This window comes from Coregonus clupeaformis, chromosome 1 (assembly GCF_020615455.1).
Source record: "Coregonus clupeaformis isolate EN_2021a chromosome 1, ASM2061545v1, whole genome shotgun sequence".
Taxonomy (NCBI): Eukaryota; Metazoa; Chordata; class Actinopteri; order Salmoniformes; family Salmonidae; genus Coregonus; species Coregonus clupeaformis.
Window position 1 is genome coordinate 29,400,003 of NC_059192.1, and position 21,652 is coordinate 29,421,654.

General features: G+C 44.9%; 1 protein-coding gene across 3 annotated transcripts in view; it reads left to right on the forward strand.

Moving 5' to 3' along the window:
* The window catches only part of LOC121555036 (proteasome activator complex subunit 4B), an 87,447-nt gene that overhangs the window by 46,923 nt on the left and 18,872 nt on the right, over nucleotides 1-21,652 (forward strand). For all 3 annotated transcript variants that reach the window (XM_041868921.1, XM_041868841.1, XM_041868992.1), the window contains 11 exons: nucleotides 5,983-6,137; nucleotides 7,137-7,199; nucleotides 7,347-7,442; nucleotides 7,751-7,882; nucleotides 9,271-9,486; nucleotides 11,753-11,889; nucleotides 15,686-15,739; nucleotides 17,090-17,219; nucleotides 18,460-18,541; nucleotides 20,092-20,315; nucleotides 20,639-20,764. In XM_041868921.1, coding sequence (XP_041724855.1) covers nucleotides 5,983-6,137; nucleotides 7,137-7,199; nucleotides 7,347-7,442; nucleotides 7,751-7,882; nucleotides 9,271-9,486; nucleotides 11,753-11,889; nucleotides 15,686-15,739; nucleotides 17,090-17,219; nucleotides 18,460-18,541; nucleotides 20,092-20,315; nucleotides 20,639-20,764 — 1,415 coding nt within the window. The remainder of the gene's footprint in view (nucleotides 1-5,982; nucleotides 6,138-7,136; nucleotides 7,200-7,346; nucleotides 7,443-7,750; nucleotides 7,883-9,270; nucleotides 9,487-11,752; nucleotides 11,890-15,685; nucleotides 15,740-17,089; nucleotides 17,220-18,459; nucleotides 18,542-20,091; nucleotides 20,316-20,638; nucleotides 20,765-21,652) is intronic.

Genomic DNA, 21,652 nt, shown 5'->3' on the forward strand with positions numbered 1-21,652 from the left:
TGTAACCACAATTCAACCCCAGTAGTGTCCCCTCCCTCCTTCCTGTCTCTGTAACCACAATTCAACCCCAGTAGTGTCCCCTCTCTCCTTCCTGTCTCTGTAACCACAATTCAACCCCAGTAGTGTCCCCTCTCTCCTTCCTGTCTCTATAACCACAATTCAACCCCAGTAGTGTCCCCTCTCTCCTTCCTGTCTCTGTAACCACAATTCAACCCCAGTAGTGTCCCCTCCCTCCTTCCTGTCTCTGTAACCACAATTCAACACCAGTAGTGTGCCCTCCCTCCTTCCTGTCTCTGTAACCACAATTCAACCCCAGTAGTGTCCCCTCCCTCCTTCCTGTCTCTGTAACCACAATTCAACCCCAGTAGTGTCCCCTCCCTCCTTCCTGTCTCTGTAACCACAATTCAACACCAGTAGTGTCCCCTCCCTCCTTCCTGTCTCTGTAACCACAATTCAACACCAGTAGTGTCCCCTCCCTCCTTCCTGTCTCTGTAACCACAATTCAACCCCCAGTAGTGTCCCCTCCCTCCTTCCTGTCTCTGTAACCACAATTCAACCCCCAGTAGTGTCCCCTCTCTCCTTCCTGTCTCTGTAACCACAATTCAACCCCAGTAGTGTCCCCTCCCTCCTTCCTGTCTCTGTAACCACAATTCAACCCCCAGTAGTGTCCCCTCCCTCCTTCCTGTCTCTGTAACCACAATTCAACCCCCAGTAGTGTCCCCTCCCTCCTTCCTGTCTCTGTAACCACAATTCAACCCCAGTAGTGTCCCCTCCCTCCTTCCTGTCTCTGTAACCACAATTCAACCCCAGTAGTGTCCCCTCCCTCCTTCCTGTCTCTGTAACCACAATTCAACACCAGTAGTGTCCCCTCCCTCCTTCCTGTCTCTGTAACCACAATTCAACCCCAGTAGTGTCCCCTCCCTCCTTCCTGTCTCTGTAACCACAATTCAACCCCAGTAGTGTCCCCTCCCTCCTTCCTGTCTCTGTAACCACAATTCAACACCAGTAGTGTCCCCTCTCTCCTTCCTGTCTCTGTAACCACAATTCAACCCCAGTAGTGTCCCCTCCCTCCTTCCTGTCTCTGTAACCACAATTCAACACCAGTAGTGTCCCCTCCCTCCTTCCTGTCTCTGTAACCACAATTCAACCCCAGTAGTGTCCCCTCCCTCCTTCCTGTCTCTGTAACCACAATTCAACCCCAGTAGTGTCCCCTCCCTCCTTCCTGTCTCTGTAACCACAATTCAACCCCAGTAGTGTCCCCTCCCTCCTTCCTGTCTCTGTAACCACAATTCAACACCAGTAGTGTCCCCTCCCTCCTTCCTGTCTCTGTAACCACAATTCAACACCAGTAGTGTCCCCTCCCTCCTTCCTGTCTCTGTAACCACAATTCAACCCCAGTAGTGTCCCCTCCCTCCTTCCTGTCTCTGTAACCACAATTCAACCCCAGTAGTGTCCCCTCCCTCCTTCCTGTCTCTGTAACCACAATTCAACCCCAGTAGTGTCCCCTCCCTCATTCCGGTCTCTGTAACCACAATTCAACCCCAGTAGTGTCCCCTCCCTCCTTCCTGTCTCTGTAACCACAATTCAACCCCAGTAGTGTCCCCTCCCTCCTTCCTGTCTCTGTAACCACAATTCAACCCCAGTAGTGTCCCCTCCCTCCTTCCTGTCTATGTAACCACAATTCAACACCAGTAGTGTCCCCTCCCTCCTTCCTGTCTCTGTAACCACAATTCAACACCAGTAGTGTCCCCTCCCTCCTTCCTGTCTCTGTAACCACAATTCAACACCAGTAGTGTCCCCTCTCTCCTTCCTGTCTCTGTAACCACAATTCAACCCCAGTAGTGTCCCCTCCCTCATTCCTGTCTCTGTAACCACAATTCAACCCCAGTAGTGTCCCCTCTCTCCTTCCTGTCTCTGTAACCACAATTCAACCCCAGTAGTGTCCCCTCCCTCATTCCTGTCTCTGTAACCACAATTCAACACCAGTAGTGTCCCCTCCCTCCTTCCTGTCTCTGTAACCACAATTCAACCCCAGTAGTGTCCCCTCCCTCATTCCTGTCTCTGTAACCACAATTCAACCCCAGTAGTGTCCCCTCCCTCCTTCCTGTCTCTGTAACCACAATTCAACACCAGTAGTGTCCCCTCCCTCATTCCTGTCTCTGTAACCACAATTCAACCCCAGTAGTGTCCCCTCCCTCCTTCCTGTCTCTGTAACCACAATTCAACCCCAGTAGTGTCCCCTCCCTCATTCCTGTCTCTGTAACCACAATTCAACCCCAGTAGTGTCCCCTCCCTCCTTCCTGTCTCTGTAACCACAATTCAACCCCCAGTAGTGTCCCCTCCCTCCTTCCTGTCTCTGTAACCACAATTCAACCCCCAGTAGTGTCCCCTCCCTCCTTCCTGTCTCTGTAACCACAATTCAACCCCAGTAGTGTCCCCTCCCTCCTTCCTGTCTATGTAACCACAATTCAACACCAGTAGTGTCCCCTCCCTCCTTCCTGTCTCTGTAACCACAATTCAACACCAGTAGTGTCCCCTCCCTCCTTCCTGTCTCTGTAACCACAATTCAACACCAGTAGTGTCCCCTCTCTCCTTCCTGTCTCTGTAACCACAATTCAACCCCAGTAGTGTCCCCTCCCTCATTCCTGTCTCTGTAACCACAATTCAACCCCAGTAGTGTCCCCTCCCTCCTTCCTGTCTCTGTAACCACAATTCAACACCAGTAGTGTCCCCTCCCTCATTCCTGTCTCTGTAACCACAATTCAACACCAGTAGTGTCCCCTCCCTCCTTCCTGTCTCTGTAACCACAATTCAACCCCAGTAGTGTCCCCTCCCTCATTCCTGTCTCTGTAACCACAATTCAACCCCAGTAGTGTCCCCTCCCTCATTCCTGTCTCTGTAACCACAATTCAACCCCAGTAGTGTCCCCTCCCTCCTTCCTGTCTCTGTAACCACAATTCAACCCCAGTAGTGTCCCCTCCCTCCTTCCTGTCTCTGTAACCACAATTCAACCCCGGTAGTGTCCCCTCCCTCCTTCCTGTCTCTGTAACCACAATTCAACCCCAGTAGTGTCCCCTCCCTCATTCCTGTCTCTGTAACCACAATTCAACCCCAGTAGTGTCCCCTCCCTCATTCCTGTGTCTGTAACCACAATTCAACCCCAGTACTGTCCCCTCCCTCATTCCTGTCTCTGTAACCACAATTCAACCCCAGTACTGTCCCCTCTCTCCCTCTCCAACCACAAACACACTTAACATTGAACCACATCCATCCAAACAACTGTTTTTATAAGTGACACTTATCACATCTACCTGCCAGATACTATGTCCTGTCATCATCGAATGTCCAACAGAAACTACTGTAGTGTGTCTTCTGCTCCTCTTCTGCTATAGTCGGCATTTCTTCACATATCCAGATCTAACAATGTAAAGCTATCCAGATGTAACTAACAGTGTAAAGCTATCCAGATGTAACTAACAGTGTAAAGCTATCCAGATGTAACTAACAGTGTAAAGCTGTCCAGATGTAACTAACAGTGTAAAGCTGTCCAGATGTAACTAACAGTAGAAAGCTGTCCAGATGTAACTAACAGTGTAAAGCTGTCCAGATGTAACTAACAGTAGAAAGCTGTCCAGATGTAACTAACAGTGTAAAGCTGTCCCGATGTAACTAACCGTATAAAGCTGTCCAAATGTAACTAACAGTGTAAAGCTGTCCTAATGTACAGTACCAGTCAAAAGTTTGGACACACCTACTCATTCAAGGGTTTTTCTTTATTTTTACTATTTTCTACATTGTAGAATAATAGTGAAGACATCAAAAAAGTGTTAAACAAATCAAAATATATTTTGTATTTGAGATTCTTCAAATAGCCACCATTTTCCGTGATGACAGCTTTGTACACTCTTGGCATTCTCTCAACCAGCTTCACCTGGAATGCTTTTCCAACAGTCTTGAAGGAGTTCCCACATATGCTTAGCACTTGTTGGCTGCTTTCCTTCACTCTGCCGTCCGACTCATCCCAAACCATCTCAATTGGGTTGAGGGTGGGGGATTGTGGAGGCCAGGTCGTCTGATGCAACACTCCATCACTCTCCTTCTTGGTAAAATAGCCCTTACACAGCCTGGAGGTGTGTTGGGTCATTGTCCTGTTGAAAAACAAATGATAGTCCCACTAAGCCCAAACCAGATGGGATGGCGTATCGCTGCAGAGTGCTGTGGTAGCCATGCTGGTTAAGTGTGCCTTGATTTCTAAATATATCACAGACAGTGTCACCAGCAAAGCACCCCCACACCATCACACCACCTCCTCCATGCTTTACGGTGGGAACTACACATGCGGAGATCATCTGTTCACCCACACCGCGTCTCACAAAGACACGGCGGTTGGAACCAAAAATCTCCAATTTGGACTCTAGACCAAAGGACACATTTCCACCCGTTTAATGTCCATTGCTCGTGTTTCTTGGCCCAAGCAGGTCTTCTTCTTATTGGTGTCCTTTAGTAGGGGTTTCTTTGCAGCAATTCGACCATGAAGGCCTGATTCACACAGTCCCCTCTGAACAGTTGATGTTGAGATGTCTGTTACTTTAACTCTGTGAAGCATTTATTTGGGCTGCAATTTCTGAGACTGGTAACTGTAATGAACTTATCCTCTGCAGCAGAGGTAACTCTGGGTCTTCCATTCCTGTGGATGTCCTCATGAGAGCCAGTTTCATCATAGCGCTTGATGGTTATTGCGACTGCACTTGAAGAAATGTTCAATGTTCTTGAAATTTTCCGTATTGACTGACCTTCATGTCTTTAGTAATGATGGACTGTCGTTTCTCTTTGCTTATTTGAGCTGTTCTTGCCATAATATGGACTTGGTATTTTACCAAATAGGGTAAAATACCAAAATACCCCCTCTACCTTGTCACAACACAACTGATTGGCTCAAACGCATTAAGAAGGGAAGAAATTCCACAAATTAACTTTTAAGAAGGCAAGCATGTTAATTGAAATTCATTCCAGGTGACTATCTCATGAAGCTGGTTGAGAGAATGCCAAGAGTATGCAAAGCTGTCATCAAGGCAAAGGGTGGCTATTTGAAATATAAAATATATTTTGATTTTTTTAACACTAACAGTGTAAAGCTGTCCCGATGTAACTAACAGTGTAAAGCTGTCCCGATGTAACTAACAGTGTAAAGCTGTCCCGATGTAACTAACAGTGTAAAGCTGTCCCGATGTAACTAACAGTGTAAAGCTGTCCCGATGTAACTAACAGTGTAAAGCTGTCCCGATGTAACTAACAGTGTAAAGCTGTCCCGATGTAACTAACAGTGTAAAGCTGTCCCGATGTAACTAACAGTGTAAAGCTGTCCCGATGTAACTAACAGTGTAAAGCTGTCCCGATGTAACTAACAGTGTAAAGCTGTCCCGATGTAACTAACAGTGTAAAGCTGTCCCGATGTAACTAACAGTGTAAAGCTGTCCCGATGTAACTAACAGTGTAAAATCAAATTTTATTGGTCACATACACATGTTTAGCAGATGTTATTGCAGGTGTAGCGAAATGCTTGTGTTCCTAGCTCCAACAGTGCAGTAGTATCTAACAATTCACAACAATACACAAATCTAAAAGTAAAAAAATGGAATTAGAAATATATAAATGTCGGAGTGGAATTGACTAAATACAGTAGAATAGAATACAGTATATACATATGAGATGAGTAAAGCAGTATGTAAACATTATTAAAGTGGCCAGTGATTCCATGTCTGTCTATGTATATAGGGCAGCAGCCTCTTAAGGTGCAGGGAAGCTGTCCAGATCATCTTCCTATACCTGTAATGGTTTTTTAAATATCTTTGTGTCCACCACCTTATCACTGTCTTCACATGAAGAGCTGATAAACAAAGGCATCTACAACCACCCCTAAAACCTATCCAGATCATTTCACTTCATGTCAATGTAACGGTTTGTTCTGTTTTATGTCCCCAGGTCACATTCTGGAGCACTCAGAGGATGACACCAAGTCTTTATTCTCCATCATCAAGATCATCAGTGACCTGCTACACTTCAAAGGCTCCCAAAAACACGAGTTTGACTCTCGCTGGAAGAGCTTCAACCTGGTCAAGAAGTCCATGGAGAACAGGGTGAGAGATCTAGCTAGGACGCCATACTGGGGCCATGGTGGAACTTGTGTGATTGAATGACCATCAGCACTCCCAAATTAAGTTGCATTTCTCTTGAGTGAATTAATGTAGTGTAAAGGTAATGTATTACATAGGGAATAGAGCCCAAAGGTAGTGTATTACATAGGGAATAGAGCCCAAAGGTAGTGTATTACGTAGGGAATAGAGCCCAAAGGTAGTGTATTACGTAGGGAATAGAGCCCAAAGGTAGTGTATTACGTAGGGAATAGAGCCCAAATGTAGTGTATTACGTAGGGAATAGAGCCCAAAGGTAGTGTATTACATAGGGAATAGAGCCCAAAGGTAGTGTATTACGTGGGGAATAGAGCCCAAAGGTAGTGTATTACGTAGGGAATAGAGCCCAACGGTAGTGTATTACATAGGGAATAGAGCCCAAAGGTAGTGTATAACATAGGGAATAGAGCCCAAAGGTAGTGTATTACATAGGGAATAGGGTCCAAAGGTAGTGTATTACATAGGGAATAGGGTCCAAAGGTAGTGTATTACATAGGGAATAGGGTCCAAAGGTAGTGTATTACATAGGGAATAGGGTCCAAAGGTAGTGTATTACATAGGGAATAGAGCCCAAAGGTAGTGTATTACATAGGGAATAGAGCCCAAAGGTAGTGTATTACATAGGGAATAGGGTCCAAAGGTAGTGTATTACATAGGGAATAGGGTCCAAAGGTAGTGTATTACATAGGGAATAGAGCCCAAAGGTAGTGTATTACATAGGGAATAGAGCCAAAAGGTAGTGTATTACATAGGGAATAGGGTCCAAAGGTAGTGTATTACATAGGGAATAGGGTCCAAAGGTAGTGTATTACATAGGGAATAGAGCCCAAAGGTAGTGTATTACATAGGGAATAGAGCCCAAAGGTAGTGTATTACATAGGGAATAGGGCCCAGCCTTGGTCTAGATAGGGGTCACTCATGTCTCTCCTCCTGTTCCATCTAAAGCTTCATGGCAGGAAGCAGCACATCAGAGCCCTTCTGATCGACAGAGTTATGCTACAGCACGAGGTAGGACCTCTGTCTCTGTTTCTCTGTCTCTATCTGTGTGCTGTCCATTCTCTAGTGTGCTGCTGTCTTGGAAGAATCTGTCAGTTTATATTACCCCTGGTAGTAACCTAGCTGCTGTTTAACTGTCATGTGTTTTGTGTTGTCCAGCTTCGTAAGCTAACAGTGGAAGGGTGTGAGTACAGGAGTATCCACCAGGAACTGATGAAGGATCTGCTGAGGCTATCCACCAGCACCTACAGTCAGGTTAGCCCACTTCACTACTGCACACGTTTTAGAGTTCACTACCACACACATTTGTTTTAGTAGCTCCAGTAGGTAAATAAACCATTACTGTGGTGAACGAGACGTTGGTAGAGCATGGCTCTTCCCGGGATTAAAGCATCTGCTAAATGGCATATGTAAAATCATATATTGTTACTCAAAACACATTGGAGGAGAATTTTATGTCTGGACAGTGGATCTTCTCTGATGTGTGGCGAGGAGAGAGGATGCAAGGAATCAAGGAAAATTTATTAAGAAAGTGTCTCTCCCCCCCATGTGTGTTCCTCCAGGTGCGTAGCCGGGCTCAGAGTGTGCTGTTCACGGCTCTGAGGACCTATAACTTCTGCTGCAGGGACGTGATCCCCCGCGTGCTGGAGTTCCTGGAGCCAGACCGCTCCGACGTCACACAACAGCAGTTCAAAGTAGGACTGTCTCTCTCTGTCCTGTCCTGTCTCTGTCCTGTCTCGCTCTCTGTCTCACTCTCTGTCCTGTCTCGTTCTCTGCCCTGTCTCGTTCTCTGCCCTGTCTCGCTCTGTCTCACTCTCTGTCCTGTCTCACTCTCTGTCCTGTCTCGCTCTCTGCCCTGTCTCGCTCTCTGTCCTGTCTCACTCTCTGTCCTGTCTCGCTCTCTGCCCTGTCTCGCTCTCTGCCCTGTCTCGCTCTCTGCCCTGTCTCGCTCTCTGTCCTGTCTCACTCTCTGTCCTGTCTCACCACAACTATTTTATCTTGTCCACACACACACGGTCAAGGCTGGTTATTGCAAATTGATTGATCAATTCATTGATTAATTAATTGATCAATCGATTGATTGAATCATTCATTGATCAATCGGCTGACTAAATGACTGTTTGACTGACTGATAGGATGTACACTGAACAGAAATATGAACGCAAAAAAAAAAAAAAAAATGTAAAGTGTTGGTCCCATGTTTCATGAGCTGAAATAAAAATCCCAGAAATGTTCCATATGCACAAAAAGCTAATTTCTTTAAAATGTTGTGCACAAATTTGTTTACATCCCTGTTAGTGAGCATTTCTCCTTCGCCAAGATAAACCATCCACCTGACAGGTGTGGCATATCAAGAAGCTGATTAAACAGCATGATCATTACACAGGTGCAGCGTGTACTGGGGACAATAAAAGGCCACTCTAAAATGTGCAGTTTTGTCACACAACACAATGCCACAGATGTCTCAAGTTTTGAGGGAGCGTGCAATTGGCATGCTGACTGCAGGAATGTCCACCAGAACTGTTGCCAGAGAATTGAATGTTAACTGCATTTTATCGATGGCAATTTGAATGCACAGAAATACCCTGACGAGATCCTGAGGCCCATTGTGAGGCCAATTTTTTTTTACGATGTCTGTGACCAACCGATGCATATGTATATTCGCAGTCATGTGAAATCCATAGATTAGCGCCTAATGAATTTATTTCAATTGACTGATTTTCCTTATATGAACTGTAACTCAGTAAAATCTTTGAATTTGTTGCATTTATATTTTTGTTCAGTATAAATGGAGAAAATTGAATATAACTGAGCCTTATATATACTTATATATACATCCTTATATTCTCCATCCTTCATTGTCTTCCTCATCCTTCCTCACCCCTCTCCTCTCTTCTATCCTCTCTCCTCTTCTCTCTCCTCTCTCTTCTCTCCTCTTCTCTCTCCTCTCTCTTCTCTCCTCTTCTCTCTCCTCTCTCCTCTCTCTTCTCTCTCCTCTCTCTCCTCTCTCCTCTCTCGCTCTTCTCTTCTCTCTCTCTCCTCTCTCCTGTCTCTCCTCTCTTCTTTCTTCCTCTCTCTCTAGGGTGCGTTGTACTGTCTCTTGGGGAACCACAGTGGGGTGTGCCTGGCCAACCTGCATGACTGGGACTGCATCACCCTGACCTGGCCTGCCATCGTCCGCTCAGGCCTCAGCTCAGCTATGTCCCTGGAGAAGCCCTCCATCGTCCGGCTGTTCGACGACCTCGCTGACAAGGTCCATCGCCAGTACGAGACCATCGGCATCGACATCGACTTCGCTGTAAGACACCCTTCCGGCCTTTCCACTGGTCGAAATGATCATTGCAACCATCTGGGTTTTAATGACATCAACTTGATCTGATTGTAAACTGAAAGAAATTAAACTCAATATTGGGAAGGTGTTCCTAATGTTTGGTATATTCGGTGCCGTGCTGCAGCTCCAGACCTCTGGCTGCCCAAGGACCTAGTCCTATATAACATATATAATAATATATGATTAAACTAACTCTAAACTCTAATGTAGATCCCATCAGAGTGCCGTGCAGTGGCAGTGCAGCTCCAGACCTCTGGCTGCCCAAGGACCTAGTCCTATATAACATATATAATAATATATGATTAAACTAACTCTAAACTCTAATGTAGATCCCATCAGAGTGCCGTGCAGTGGCAGTGCAGCTCCAGACCTCTGGCTGCCCAAGGACCTAGTCCTATATAACATATATAATAATATATGATTAAACTAACTCTAAACTCTAATGTAGATCCCATCAGAGTGCCGTGCAGTGGCAGTGCAGCTCCAGACCTCTGGCTGCCCAAGGACCTAGTCCTATATAACATATATAATAATATATGATTAAACTAACTCTAAACTCTAATGTAGATCCCATCAGAGTGCCGTGCAGTGGCAGTGCAGCTCCAGACCTCTGGCTGCCCAAGGACCTAGTCCTATATAACATATATAATAATATATGATTAAACTAACTCTAAACTCTAATGTAGATCCCATCAGAGTGCCGTGCAGTGGCAGTGCAGCTCCAGACCTCTGGCTGCCCAAGGACCTAGTCCTATATAACATATATAATAATATATGATTAAACTAACTCTAAACTCTAATGTAGATCCCATCAGAGTGCCGTGCAGTGGCAGTGCAGCTCCAGACCTCTGGCTACCCAAGGACCTAGTCCTATATAACATATATAATAATATATGATTAAACTAACTCTAAACTCTAATGTAGATCCCATCAGAGTGCCGTGCAGTGGCAGTGCAGCTCCAGACCTCTGGCTACCCAAGGACCTAGTCCTATATAACATATATAATAATATATGATTAAACTAACTCTAAACTCTAATGTAGATCCCATCAGAGTGCCGTGCAGTGGCAGTGCAGCTCCAGACCTCTGGCTGCCCAAGGACCTAGTCCTATATAACATATATAATAATATATGATTAAACTAACTCTAAACTCTAATGTAGATCCCATCAGAGTGCCGTGCAGTGGCAGTGCAGCTCCAGACCTCTGGCTGCCCAAGGACCTAGTCCTATATAACATATATAATAATATATGATTAAACTAACTCTAAACTCTAATGTAGATCCCATCAGAGTGCCGTGCAGTGGCAGTGCAGCTCCAGACCTCTGGCTGCCCAAGGACCTAGTCCTATATAACATATATAATAATATATGATTAAACTAACTCTAAACTCTAATGTAGATCCCATCAGAGTGCCGTGCAGTGGCAGTGCAGCTCCAGACCTCTGGCTGCCCAAGGACCTAGTCCTATATAACATATATAATAATATATGATTAAACTAACTCTAAACTCTAATGTAGATCCCATCAGAGTGCCGTGCAGTGGCAGTGCAGCTCCAGACCTCTGGCTGCCCAAGGACCTAGTCCTATATAACATATATAATAATATATGATTAAACTAACTCTAAACTCTAATGTAGATCCCATCAGAGTGCCGTGCAGTGGCAGTGCAGCTCCAGACCTCTGGCTGCCCAAGGACCTAGTCCTATATAACATATATAATAATATATGATTAAACTAACTCTAAACTCTAATGTAGATCCCATCAGAGTGCCGTGCAGTGGCAGTGCAGCTCCAGACCTCTGGCTACCCAAGGACCTAGTCCTATATAACATATATAATAATATATGATTAAACTAACTCTAAACTCTAATGTAGATCCCATCAGAGTGCCGTGCAGTGGCAGTGCAGCTCCAGACCTCTGGCTACCCAAGGACCTAGTCCTATATAACATATATAATAATATATGATTAAACTAACTCTAAACTCTAATGTAGATCCCATCAGAGTGCCGTGCAGTGGCAGTGCAGCTCCAGACCTCTGGCTACCCAAGGACCTAGTCCTATATAACATATATAATAATATATGATTAAACTAACTCTAAACTCTAATGTAGATCCCATCAGAGTGCCGTGCAGTGGCAGTGCAGCTCCAGACCTCTGGCTGCCCAAGGACCTAGTCCTATATAACATATATAATAATATATGATTAAACTAACTCTAAACTCTAATGTAGATCCCATCAGAGTGCCGTGCAGTGGCAGTGCAGCTCCAGACCTCTGGCGTTCCTCTGCCCCCGGAACCTGTCCCCTCAGACCAAGAAGAAGCAGAGGGCATCAGGAAGCAGGGGGAGAAGAACCTAGACTCTGAGCAGTGAGTACATATCTTATGTTTTATATGGGAACAGTATGATCCTAGACTCTGGACAGTGAGTACATATCTATGATTTATATAGGAACAGTATGATCCTAGACTCTGGACAGTGAGTGTATATATATATATATATATATATATATGTGTTTTATTTGGGAACAGTATGATCCTAGACTCTGGACAGTGCGGTCATATCTATGTTTTATATCGGAACAGTTAGAACCTAGACTCTGGATAGTGAGTTTATACAGTGGGGGAAAAAAGTATTTAGTCAGCCACCAATTGTGCAAGTTCTCCCACTTAAAAAGATGAGAGGCCTGTAAGTTTCATCATAGGTACATGTCAACTATGACAGACAAAATGAGGAAAAAAATTCCAGAAAATCACATTGTAGGATTTTTTATGAATTTATTTGCAAATTATGTTGGAAAATAAGTATTTGGTCAATAACAAAAGTTTCTCAATACTTTGTTATATACCCTATGTTGGCAATGACACAGGTCAAACGTTTTCTGTAAGTCTTCACAAGGTTTTCACACACTGTTGCTGGTATTTTGGCCCATTCCTCCATGCAGATCTCCTCTAGAGCAGTGATGTTTTGGGGCTGTTGCTGGGCAACACGGACTTTCAACTCCCTCCAAAGATTTTCTATGGGGTTGAGATCTGGAGACTGGCTAGGCCACTCCAGGACCTTGAAATGCTTCTTATGAAGCCACTCCTTCGTTGCCCGGGCGGTGTGTTTGGGATCATTGTCATGCTGAAAGACCCAGCCACGTTTCATCTTCAATGCCCTTGCTGATGGAAGGAGGTTTTCACTCAAAATCTCACGATACATGGCCCCATTCATTCTTTCCTTTACACAGATCAGTCGTCCTGGTCCCTTTGCAGAAAAACAGCCCCAAAGCATGATGTTTCCACCCCCATGCTTCACAGTAGGTATGGTGTTCTTTGGATGCAACTCAGCATTCTTTGTCCTCCAAACACGACCGAGTTGAGTTTTTACCAAAAAGTTATATTTTGGTTTCATCTGACCATATGACATTCTCCCAATCCTCTTCTGGATCATCCAAATGCACTCTAGCAAACTTCAGACGGGCCTGGACATGTACTGGCTTAAGCAGGGGGACACGTCTGGCACTGCAGGATTTGAGTCCCTGGCGGCGTAGTGTGTTACTGATGGTAGGCTTTGTTACTTTGGTCCCAGCTCTCTGCAGGTCATTCACTAGGTCCCCCCGTGTGGTTCTGGGATTTTTGCTCACCGTTCTTGTGATCATTTCGACCCCACGGGGTGAGATCTTGCGTGGAGCCCCAGATCGAGGGAGATTATCAGTGGTCTTGTATGTCTTCCATTTCCTAATAATTGCTGCCACAGTTGATTTCTTCAAACCAAGCTGCTTTCCTATTGCAGATTCAGTCTTCCCAGCCTGGTGCAGGTCTACAATTTTGTTTCTAGTGTCCTTTGACAGCTATTTGGCTTGGCCATAGTGGAGTTTGGAGTGTGACTGTTTGAGGTTGTGGACAGGTGTCTTTTATACTGATAACAAGTTCAAACAGGTGCCATTAATACAGGTAACGAGTGGAGGACAGAGGAGCCTCTTAAAGAAGAAGTTACAGGTCTGTGAGAGCCAGAAATCTTGCTTGTTTGTAGGTGACCAAATACTTACTTTCCACCATAATTAGCAAATAAATTCATTACAAATCCTACAATGTGATTTTCTGGAGAAAAAAATCTCAATTTGTTTGTCATAGTTGACGTGTACCTATGATGAAAATTACAGGCCTCTCTCATCTTTTTAAGTGGGAGAACTTGCACAATTGGTGGCTGACTAAATACTTTTTTCCCCCACTATCTATGTTTTATATCGGAACAGTAAGAACCTAGAATCTGGACAGTGAGTATACAGTGAGGGAAAAAAAGTATTTGATCCCCTGCTGATTTTGTAAGTTTGCCCACTGACAAAGACATGATCAGTCTATAATTTTAATGGTAGGTTTATTTGAACAGTGAGAGACAGAATAACAACAAAAAAATCCAGAGAAACGCATGTCAAAAATGTTATAAATTGATTTGCATTTTAATGAGGGAAATAAGTATTTGACCCCTCTGCAAAACATGACTTAGTACTTGGGGGCAAAATCCTTGTTGGCAATCACAGAGGTCAGACATTTCTTGTAGTTGGCCACCAGGTTTGCACACATCTCAGGAGGGCTTTTGTCCCACTCCTCTTTGCAGATCTTCTCCAAGTCATTAAGGTTTCGAGGCTGACGTTTGGCAACTCGAACCTTCAGCTCCCTCCACAGATTTTCTATGGGATTAAGGTCTGGAGACTAGCTAGGCCACTCCAGGACCTTAATGTGCTTCTTCTTGAGCCACTCCTTTGTTGCCTTGGCTGTGTGTTTTGGGTCATTGTCATGCTGGAATTCCCATCCACGACCCATTTTCAATGCCCTGTCTGAGGGAAGGAGGTTCTCACCCAAGATTTGACGTTACATGGCCCCGTCCATCGTCCCTTTGATGCGGTGAAGTTGTCCTGACCCTAAGCAGAAAAACATCCCCAAAGCATAATGTTTCCACCTCCATGTTTGACGGTGGGGTTGGTGTTCTTGGGGTCATAGGCAGCATTCCTCCTCCTCCAAACACGGCGAGTTGAGTTGATGCCAAAGAGCTCGATTTTGGTCTCATCTGACCACAACACTTTCACCCAGTTCTCCTTTGAATCATTCAGATGTTCACTGGCAAACTTCAGACGGGCCTGTATATGTGCTTTCTTGAGCAGGTAGACCTTGCGAGCGCTGCAGGATTTCAGTCCTTCACGGCGTAGTGTGTTACCAATTGTTTTTCTTGGTGACTATGGTCCCAGCTGCCTTGAGATCATTGACAAGATCCAAGATCCTCCCGTGTAGTTCTGGGCTGATTCCTCACTGTTCTCATGATCATTGCAACTCCACGAGGTGAGATCTTGCATGGAGCCCCAGGCCGAGGGAGATTGACAGTTATTTTGTGTTTCTGCCATTTGCATATAATCGCACCAACTGTTGTCACCTTCTCACCAAGCTGCTTGGCGATGGTCTTGTAGCCCATTCCAGCCTTGTGTAGGTCTACAATCTTGTCCCTGACATCCTTGGAGAGCTCTTTGGTCTTGGCCATGGTGGAGAGTTTGGAATCTGATTGATTGGTTCTGTGGACAGGTGTCTTTTATACAGGGAACAAGCTGAGATTAGGAGCACTCCCTTTAAGAGTGTGCTCCTAATCTCAGCTCGTTAGCTGTATAAAAGACACCTGGGAGCCAGAAATCTTTCTGGTTGAGAGGGGGTCAAATACTTATTTCCCTCATTTAAAATGCAAATCAATTTATAACATTTTTCCATGCATTTTTCTGGATGTTTTTTGTTGTTATTCTGTCTCTCACTGTTCAAATAAACCTACCATTAAAATTATAGACTGATCATTTCTTTGTCAGTGGGCAAACGTACAAAATCAGCAGGGGATCAAATACTTTTTTCTCTCACTGTATATCTATGTTTTATATCGGAACAGTAAGAACCTAGACTCTGGACAGTGAGTATATATCTATGTTTTATATCGGAACAGCAAGAAGAGTACTGGACACTTCTAATAAATAAACACTACAATACAGTTGAACTGTTCACAAAAACTTGCATGTGTGTTGGTGTATTATTACACTAGCAAAGGTCTAGCAGTTCCCATTGTTAAACCAATCCATCAGTTATGTCTACATTATAATGTCCCCAGTACAAGCCACTTTTCAAAATACTACTGTTCTGTCTCCCTCAGGAAATATGACAAGCTGGTTGGGGAACTTCTGGACTGCCTCAATGACAGAAACAAGTAGGTTCACCTCGTCTCAATGACAGAAACATGTAGGGTCACCTCGTCTCAATGACAGAAACATGTAGGGTCACCTTGTCTCAATGACAGAAGCATGTAGGGTCACCTCGTCTCAATGACAGAAACATGTAGGGTCACCTCGTCTCAATGACAGAAACATGTAGGGTCACCTCGTCTCAATGACAGAAACATGTAGGGTCACCTCGTGTCGATGACAGAAACATGTAGGGTCACCTCGTGTCGATGACAGAAACATGTAGGGTCACGTCGTCTCAATGACAGAAACATGTAGGGTCACCTCGTGTCGATGACAGAAACATGTAGGGTCACCTCGTCTCAATGACATAAACATGTAGGGTCACCTCGTCTCAATGACATAAACATGTAGGGTCACCTCGTGTCGATGACAGAAGCATGTAGGGTCACCTCGTCTCAATGACAGAAACATGTAGGGTCACCTCGTGTCGATGACAGAAACATGTAGGTTCACCTCGTCTCGATGACAGAAACATGTAGGTTCACCTCGTCTCGATGACAGAAACATGTAGGTTCACCTCATCTCGATGACAGAAACATGTAGGTTCACCTCGTCTCGATGACAGAAACATGTAGGTTCACCTCGTCTCGATGACAGAAACATGTAGGTTCACCTCATCTCGATGACAGAAACATGTAGGTTCACCTCGTCTCGATGACAGAAACATGTAGGGTCACCTCGTGTCGATGACAGAAACATGTAGGGTCACCTCGTCTCGATGACAGAAACATGTAGGGTCACCTCGTCTCGATGACAGAAACATGTAGGGTCACCTCGTCTCGATGACAGAAACATGTAGGTTCACCTCGTCTCGATGACAGAAACATGTAGGGTCACCTCGTGTCGATGACAGAAACATGTAGGGTCACCTCGTCTCGATGACAGAAACATGTAGGGTCACCTCGTGTCGATGACAGAAACATGTAGGGTCACCTCGTCTCGATGACAGAAACATGTAGGGTCACCTCGTCTCGATGACAGAAACATGTAGGGTCACCTCGTGTCGATGACAGAAACATGTAGGGTCACCTCGTCTCAATGACAGAAACATGTAGGGTCACCTCGTGTCGATGACAGAAACATGTAAGGTCACCTCGTCTCGATGACAGAAACATGTAGGGTCACCTCGTGTCGATGACAGACGTTAGAAAAGGGAAATCCTGTCTGCTCTATTTCTTACATTTCAATCTGCAACATTTAACATTCCGCCTCACTAAATACGAAAATGTCTGTTCTTATTGGAGAACTTCAGACAGTACTTCTCTGTTTCAAAACGTTTTCCACCTCCTGAATACCCCTGCTTTATGTTGCAGGCCCTGGAAGTTTGAGCACATTGCCATTGGCTTCATGTCTCTGTTACTGAGGGACGACCACCCACTCCCCTCCCCTGCTGTCCTTTTCTTCGTCAAGAGCCTCAACCATGACTCCCTCCTGGTCCGCAAGGTGGGCACTGCCACCGCAACCACTCTGTCCATACACTCTGTCCATACACTCTGTCCATACACTCTGTCCATACACTCTGTCCATACACTCTGTCCATACACTCTGTCCATACACTCTGTCCATACACTCTGTCCATACACTCTGTCCATACACTCTGTCCATACACTCTGTCCATACACTCTGTCCATACACTCTGTCCATACACTCTGTCCATACACTCTGTCCATACACTCTGTCCATACACTCTGTCCATACACTCTGTCCATACACTCTGTCCATACACTCTGTCCATACACTCTGTCCATACACTCTGTCCATACACTCTGTCCATACACTCTGTCCATGCACTCTGTCCATGCACTCTGTCCATGCACTCTGTCCATGCACTCTGTCCATACACTCTGTCCATACACTCTGTCCATACACTCTGTCCATACACTCTGTCCATACACTCTGTCCATACACTCTGTCCATACACTCTGTCCATACACTCTGTCCATGCACTCTGTCCATGCACTCTGTCCATGCACTCTGTCCATGCACTCTGTCCATACACTCTGTCCATGCACTCTGTCCATACACTCTGTCCATGCACTCTGTCCATGCACTCTGTCCATGCACTCTGTCCATGCACTCTGTCCATACACTCTGTCCATGCACTCTGTCCATACACTCTGTCCATGCACTCTGTCCATGCACTCTGTCCATGCACTCTGTCCATGCACTCTGTCCATGCACTCTGTCCATGCACTCTGTCCATACACTCTGTCCATACACTCTGTCCATACACTCTGTCCATGCACTCTGTCCATGCACTCTGTCCATGCACTCTGTCCATGCACTCTGTCCATGCACTCTGTCCATGCACTCTGTCCATGCACTCTGTCCATGCACTCTGTCCATGCACTCTGTCCATGCACTCTGTCCATGCACTCTGTCCATGCACTCTGTCCATACACTCTGTCCATACACTCTGTCCATGCACGTGTAGAATCACTGACACCCAGTCATGCATTCAGTTTCATTCACTACATTGAGATACAATCAATTTTGTAAGAGATCTCTTCAAGATGGCAGCAGTCAACAACGTTACGGAGACGTTTCACACATAAATATACATTTATCTTCAAACATCATACATGCATGCATAATTCTGAGCTCTGCTGAGGACTTTTAGCATTACGGTATTTCATTGTAAGATATAGAAACATATTTTTAAATGTATTTATTTCCCCACTAGGTGGCAATATCAGCCGTGGCAGGGATCATGAAGCAACTCAAGAGGCCACACAAAAAAGTGCCAGTCAGCCCCAACAAGCTCTGTAAGTAAACTGCAATTTGTCTCCTCACCAGTCCCTTTACCTGGGTTTAAATAGTATTTGTTTCAAGCTGCGGTTGATTGTGCTTGCTCTGGCGCAATGGAACAAAAGGAATAGTCCCAAAATTGCAAACCCTGTCCATCTGGCACTCCAGGTAGGCTCAATCAAAGTATTTGAAAGAAAACAAATACTAGTTGACCCCAGGTCTGATTTATAACAGCAGCTTTCGCACAAGGTGCTTGAGGTGCTTAAAGTACTTGAATTTGGCACTCTGAAATTCAAGTACTGGAATACCTTGAAAATCAGACATTTTATCAAGTTGGTACTTGAAAAGTACTTGAATTAAAATGAAAGGAGAACAAAAAATGATCAAATATATTTATGAAAAATATTAGAAAAATGTATTGGTCTTGTAAATGAATTTCCATGCAGACTACCGAGTTTTGTTTCCTCAAGTGTTTCGCGCTGTAGTTGCCAGGCAAAATCGCTCATTCCACCCACACTGCCACTCAGCCAGGCAGGTACAGAACTGACTGATTAGGTGCCGCCAAACGACACATCGATAGCTAAAATCCCGGGCAAATGTAGATTCAATCTTACCTTTTGTGCATATGGAACATTTCTGGGATCTTTTATTTCAGCTCATGAAACATGGGACCAACACTTTACATGTTCTGTTGATATTTCTGTTAATAATAATAATATGCCATTTAGCAGACGCTTTTATCCAAAGCGACTTACAGTCTTATTATTATTATTATTATTATATTTCTGTTCATTGTAGTTTAACCACCTTTGTTTGCCACTACATCACTGGACCCCACCAACCCACATTGTGAAGGGGAAAGACTCAACGCTGCATCCTGCGCTGGTGCCGGTTCTACATTAAGTAACTTTTTCTCTGTAACAACCTCCAGAGCTTTTTTGCCAATCGCCTCATTCACGGGGCGCCCGCGATATTTCCGCTTTATCAACCGGCAGCCGTGCTCCTGCCATTCTGGTGGCGGTTCACGTGCCCTCCCCCCTTCTCCCGACTGGCGACACTAAAGCTGCCAGTCGGAAGCAAGAAGCTTTTTCGTAGCTATTAAGTAGGCATGTACCAAAACTCTGCTCATCACTACTCAAATTACAACATCAGTACTGACTTACCACTCATGTATGTAATAAGTAAGTGAAACAACGTATTATTGAGTAGAACTTGTAAGGTGGTGATGAATACTACGTTATTTATTTTTACGAGGTTGTAGTGATATTCTGCCATCTGGTGGCGACTAGAAACAATTGCATAATATGAACTATTACAAATTGATGATCCTAAAAATAAATATTAGTGCTTGAAAAAGTACTTAAGTCCTTGAATTTCACTTGCCACTGTCTGTACAAACCCTTTAACAGATACATACAGCTTATCTCACCACCTCTCCCTCTCTCTGCCAAGTGGTCTGATAGCAGAGGACAGGCCTGATAACCAGTGGCTCCAGTATGACAGTAGTCTTATGGTCCTCTCACCACCTCTCCCTCTCTCCTTCGTCCTCCTCTTCCCTCTCTACCAGGTGGTATGAAAGAGCTGGCTGGTCTGATAGCAGGGGACAGGCCTGATAACCAGTGGCTCCAGTATAACAGTAGCAGTCTGCCTCGTAGCCAGCAGGACTGGGAGGGCTGTACGTTCGTAGAGAAGACCCACTGGGGATACTACAGCTGGCCACAGAAACTCATGATGTACGCTCCTTCTGAGGAGCAGCCCAAACAAGGACTAACCAGAGAGGAGATGACCGAGGTGAGGAGATGACACGCACACAGAAACACAATGGTCACAGTCCGATGCGCTACCCTAGTCCCTAAGTGTACACTCCTACACTCCCCCTCATGGATGTAAAATGAATGTATTAGTGTAAGGAATATGGTGGAAACTCCCTCCAGGCATGCATGCTTCCAATCCAATGCTTTTGAAATGTATGAGCGCGAGTGACAACTGCACACTTCTGGCTGAAGGGTAGAGAATCGGAATGCATTCTCTCACTGTTTGAAAATGTATGTAACATCCTCTGCTGGTGATATCGCAGGTCCACTGGTATAACTGTTGGTTTCTTCCCTCTCCAGCGAGAGCAGATCATCTACGACCACTTCTCAGACCCATCGTTCATCAACCAGCTGATTGAGTTCCTCTCTCTGGAGGACCGGAAGGGCAAGGACAAGTTCAGCCCCCGCAGGTTCTGCCTCTTCAAGGTGAGGGAGACACAAATCAGGATTTAAGACTCACCCAATCTCAAAGGTCTTTCCTGAACCCTCATTAATACCTTGCGTTCTCTCTTCAAATGGTCTCCTTGCTTCCCTCTGCCGTTTTTAAAGGAGACGGGGTGAGCATGAAAGATAGAAGCTACGTAAACTAGGGAAGACTTCTGAGGATAAACCTAGACAGTTTTTGTAGGCCAAGAATATGGTTGGAATGGCGCTGCAATGGACAGCTGCCGCTTTACGGGCTCTGACCAATTCTGCTATTTTGTGTATTTTTTTGTTTTGCACTGACCTTAACTTTCTTTGTACGTAATGTTTCTGCCATCGTTTCCTATTACTAAAAATTACTTCTGGACATCAGAGCAGTGATCAATAACCTCGATTTGGATGAAGAATTCTACTTCAATGAGTCGGTGACGCAGGACATACTGCTCACCCCGGACCAGGCCCTAATCCCCGACTCTGAAGAGAAAGAGCCGGTGATATAAAGGCCGACCTGCGGGCACACTGACGAAACAACGTCGGCGAGTATAAACCGCCTCTACCCTCCGTTCTATTGGCGAATGTACAATCACCGGAGAACAAACTGGACGAGCTCAGTTCGAGACTATCCTATCAACGGGACCTGAAGAAATCTAATATCCTATGTTTCTCTGAGACGTGGCTGAACAAGGACATGGATAATATACATCTAGCTGGTTTTTCTACGTATCGGACAGAACGGCAACTTCGGGTAAGCTCAAGGGGGAGGTGTCTCTTTGATAACAACAGCTGGTGCGCGATCTCTAATATTAAGGAAATATTAAGGTTCTGCTCGCTAGAATACCTTAATACCTAAGATGTAGACCATAGTATTTACCAATACAGTTTTCATCAATT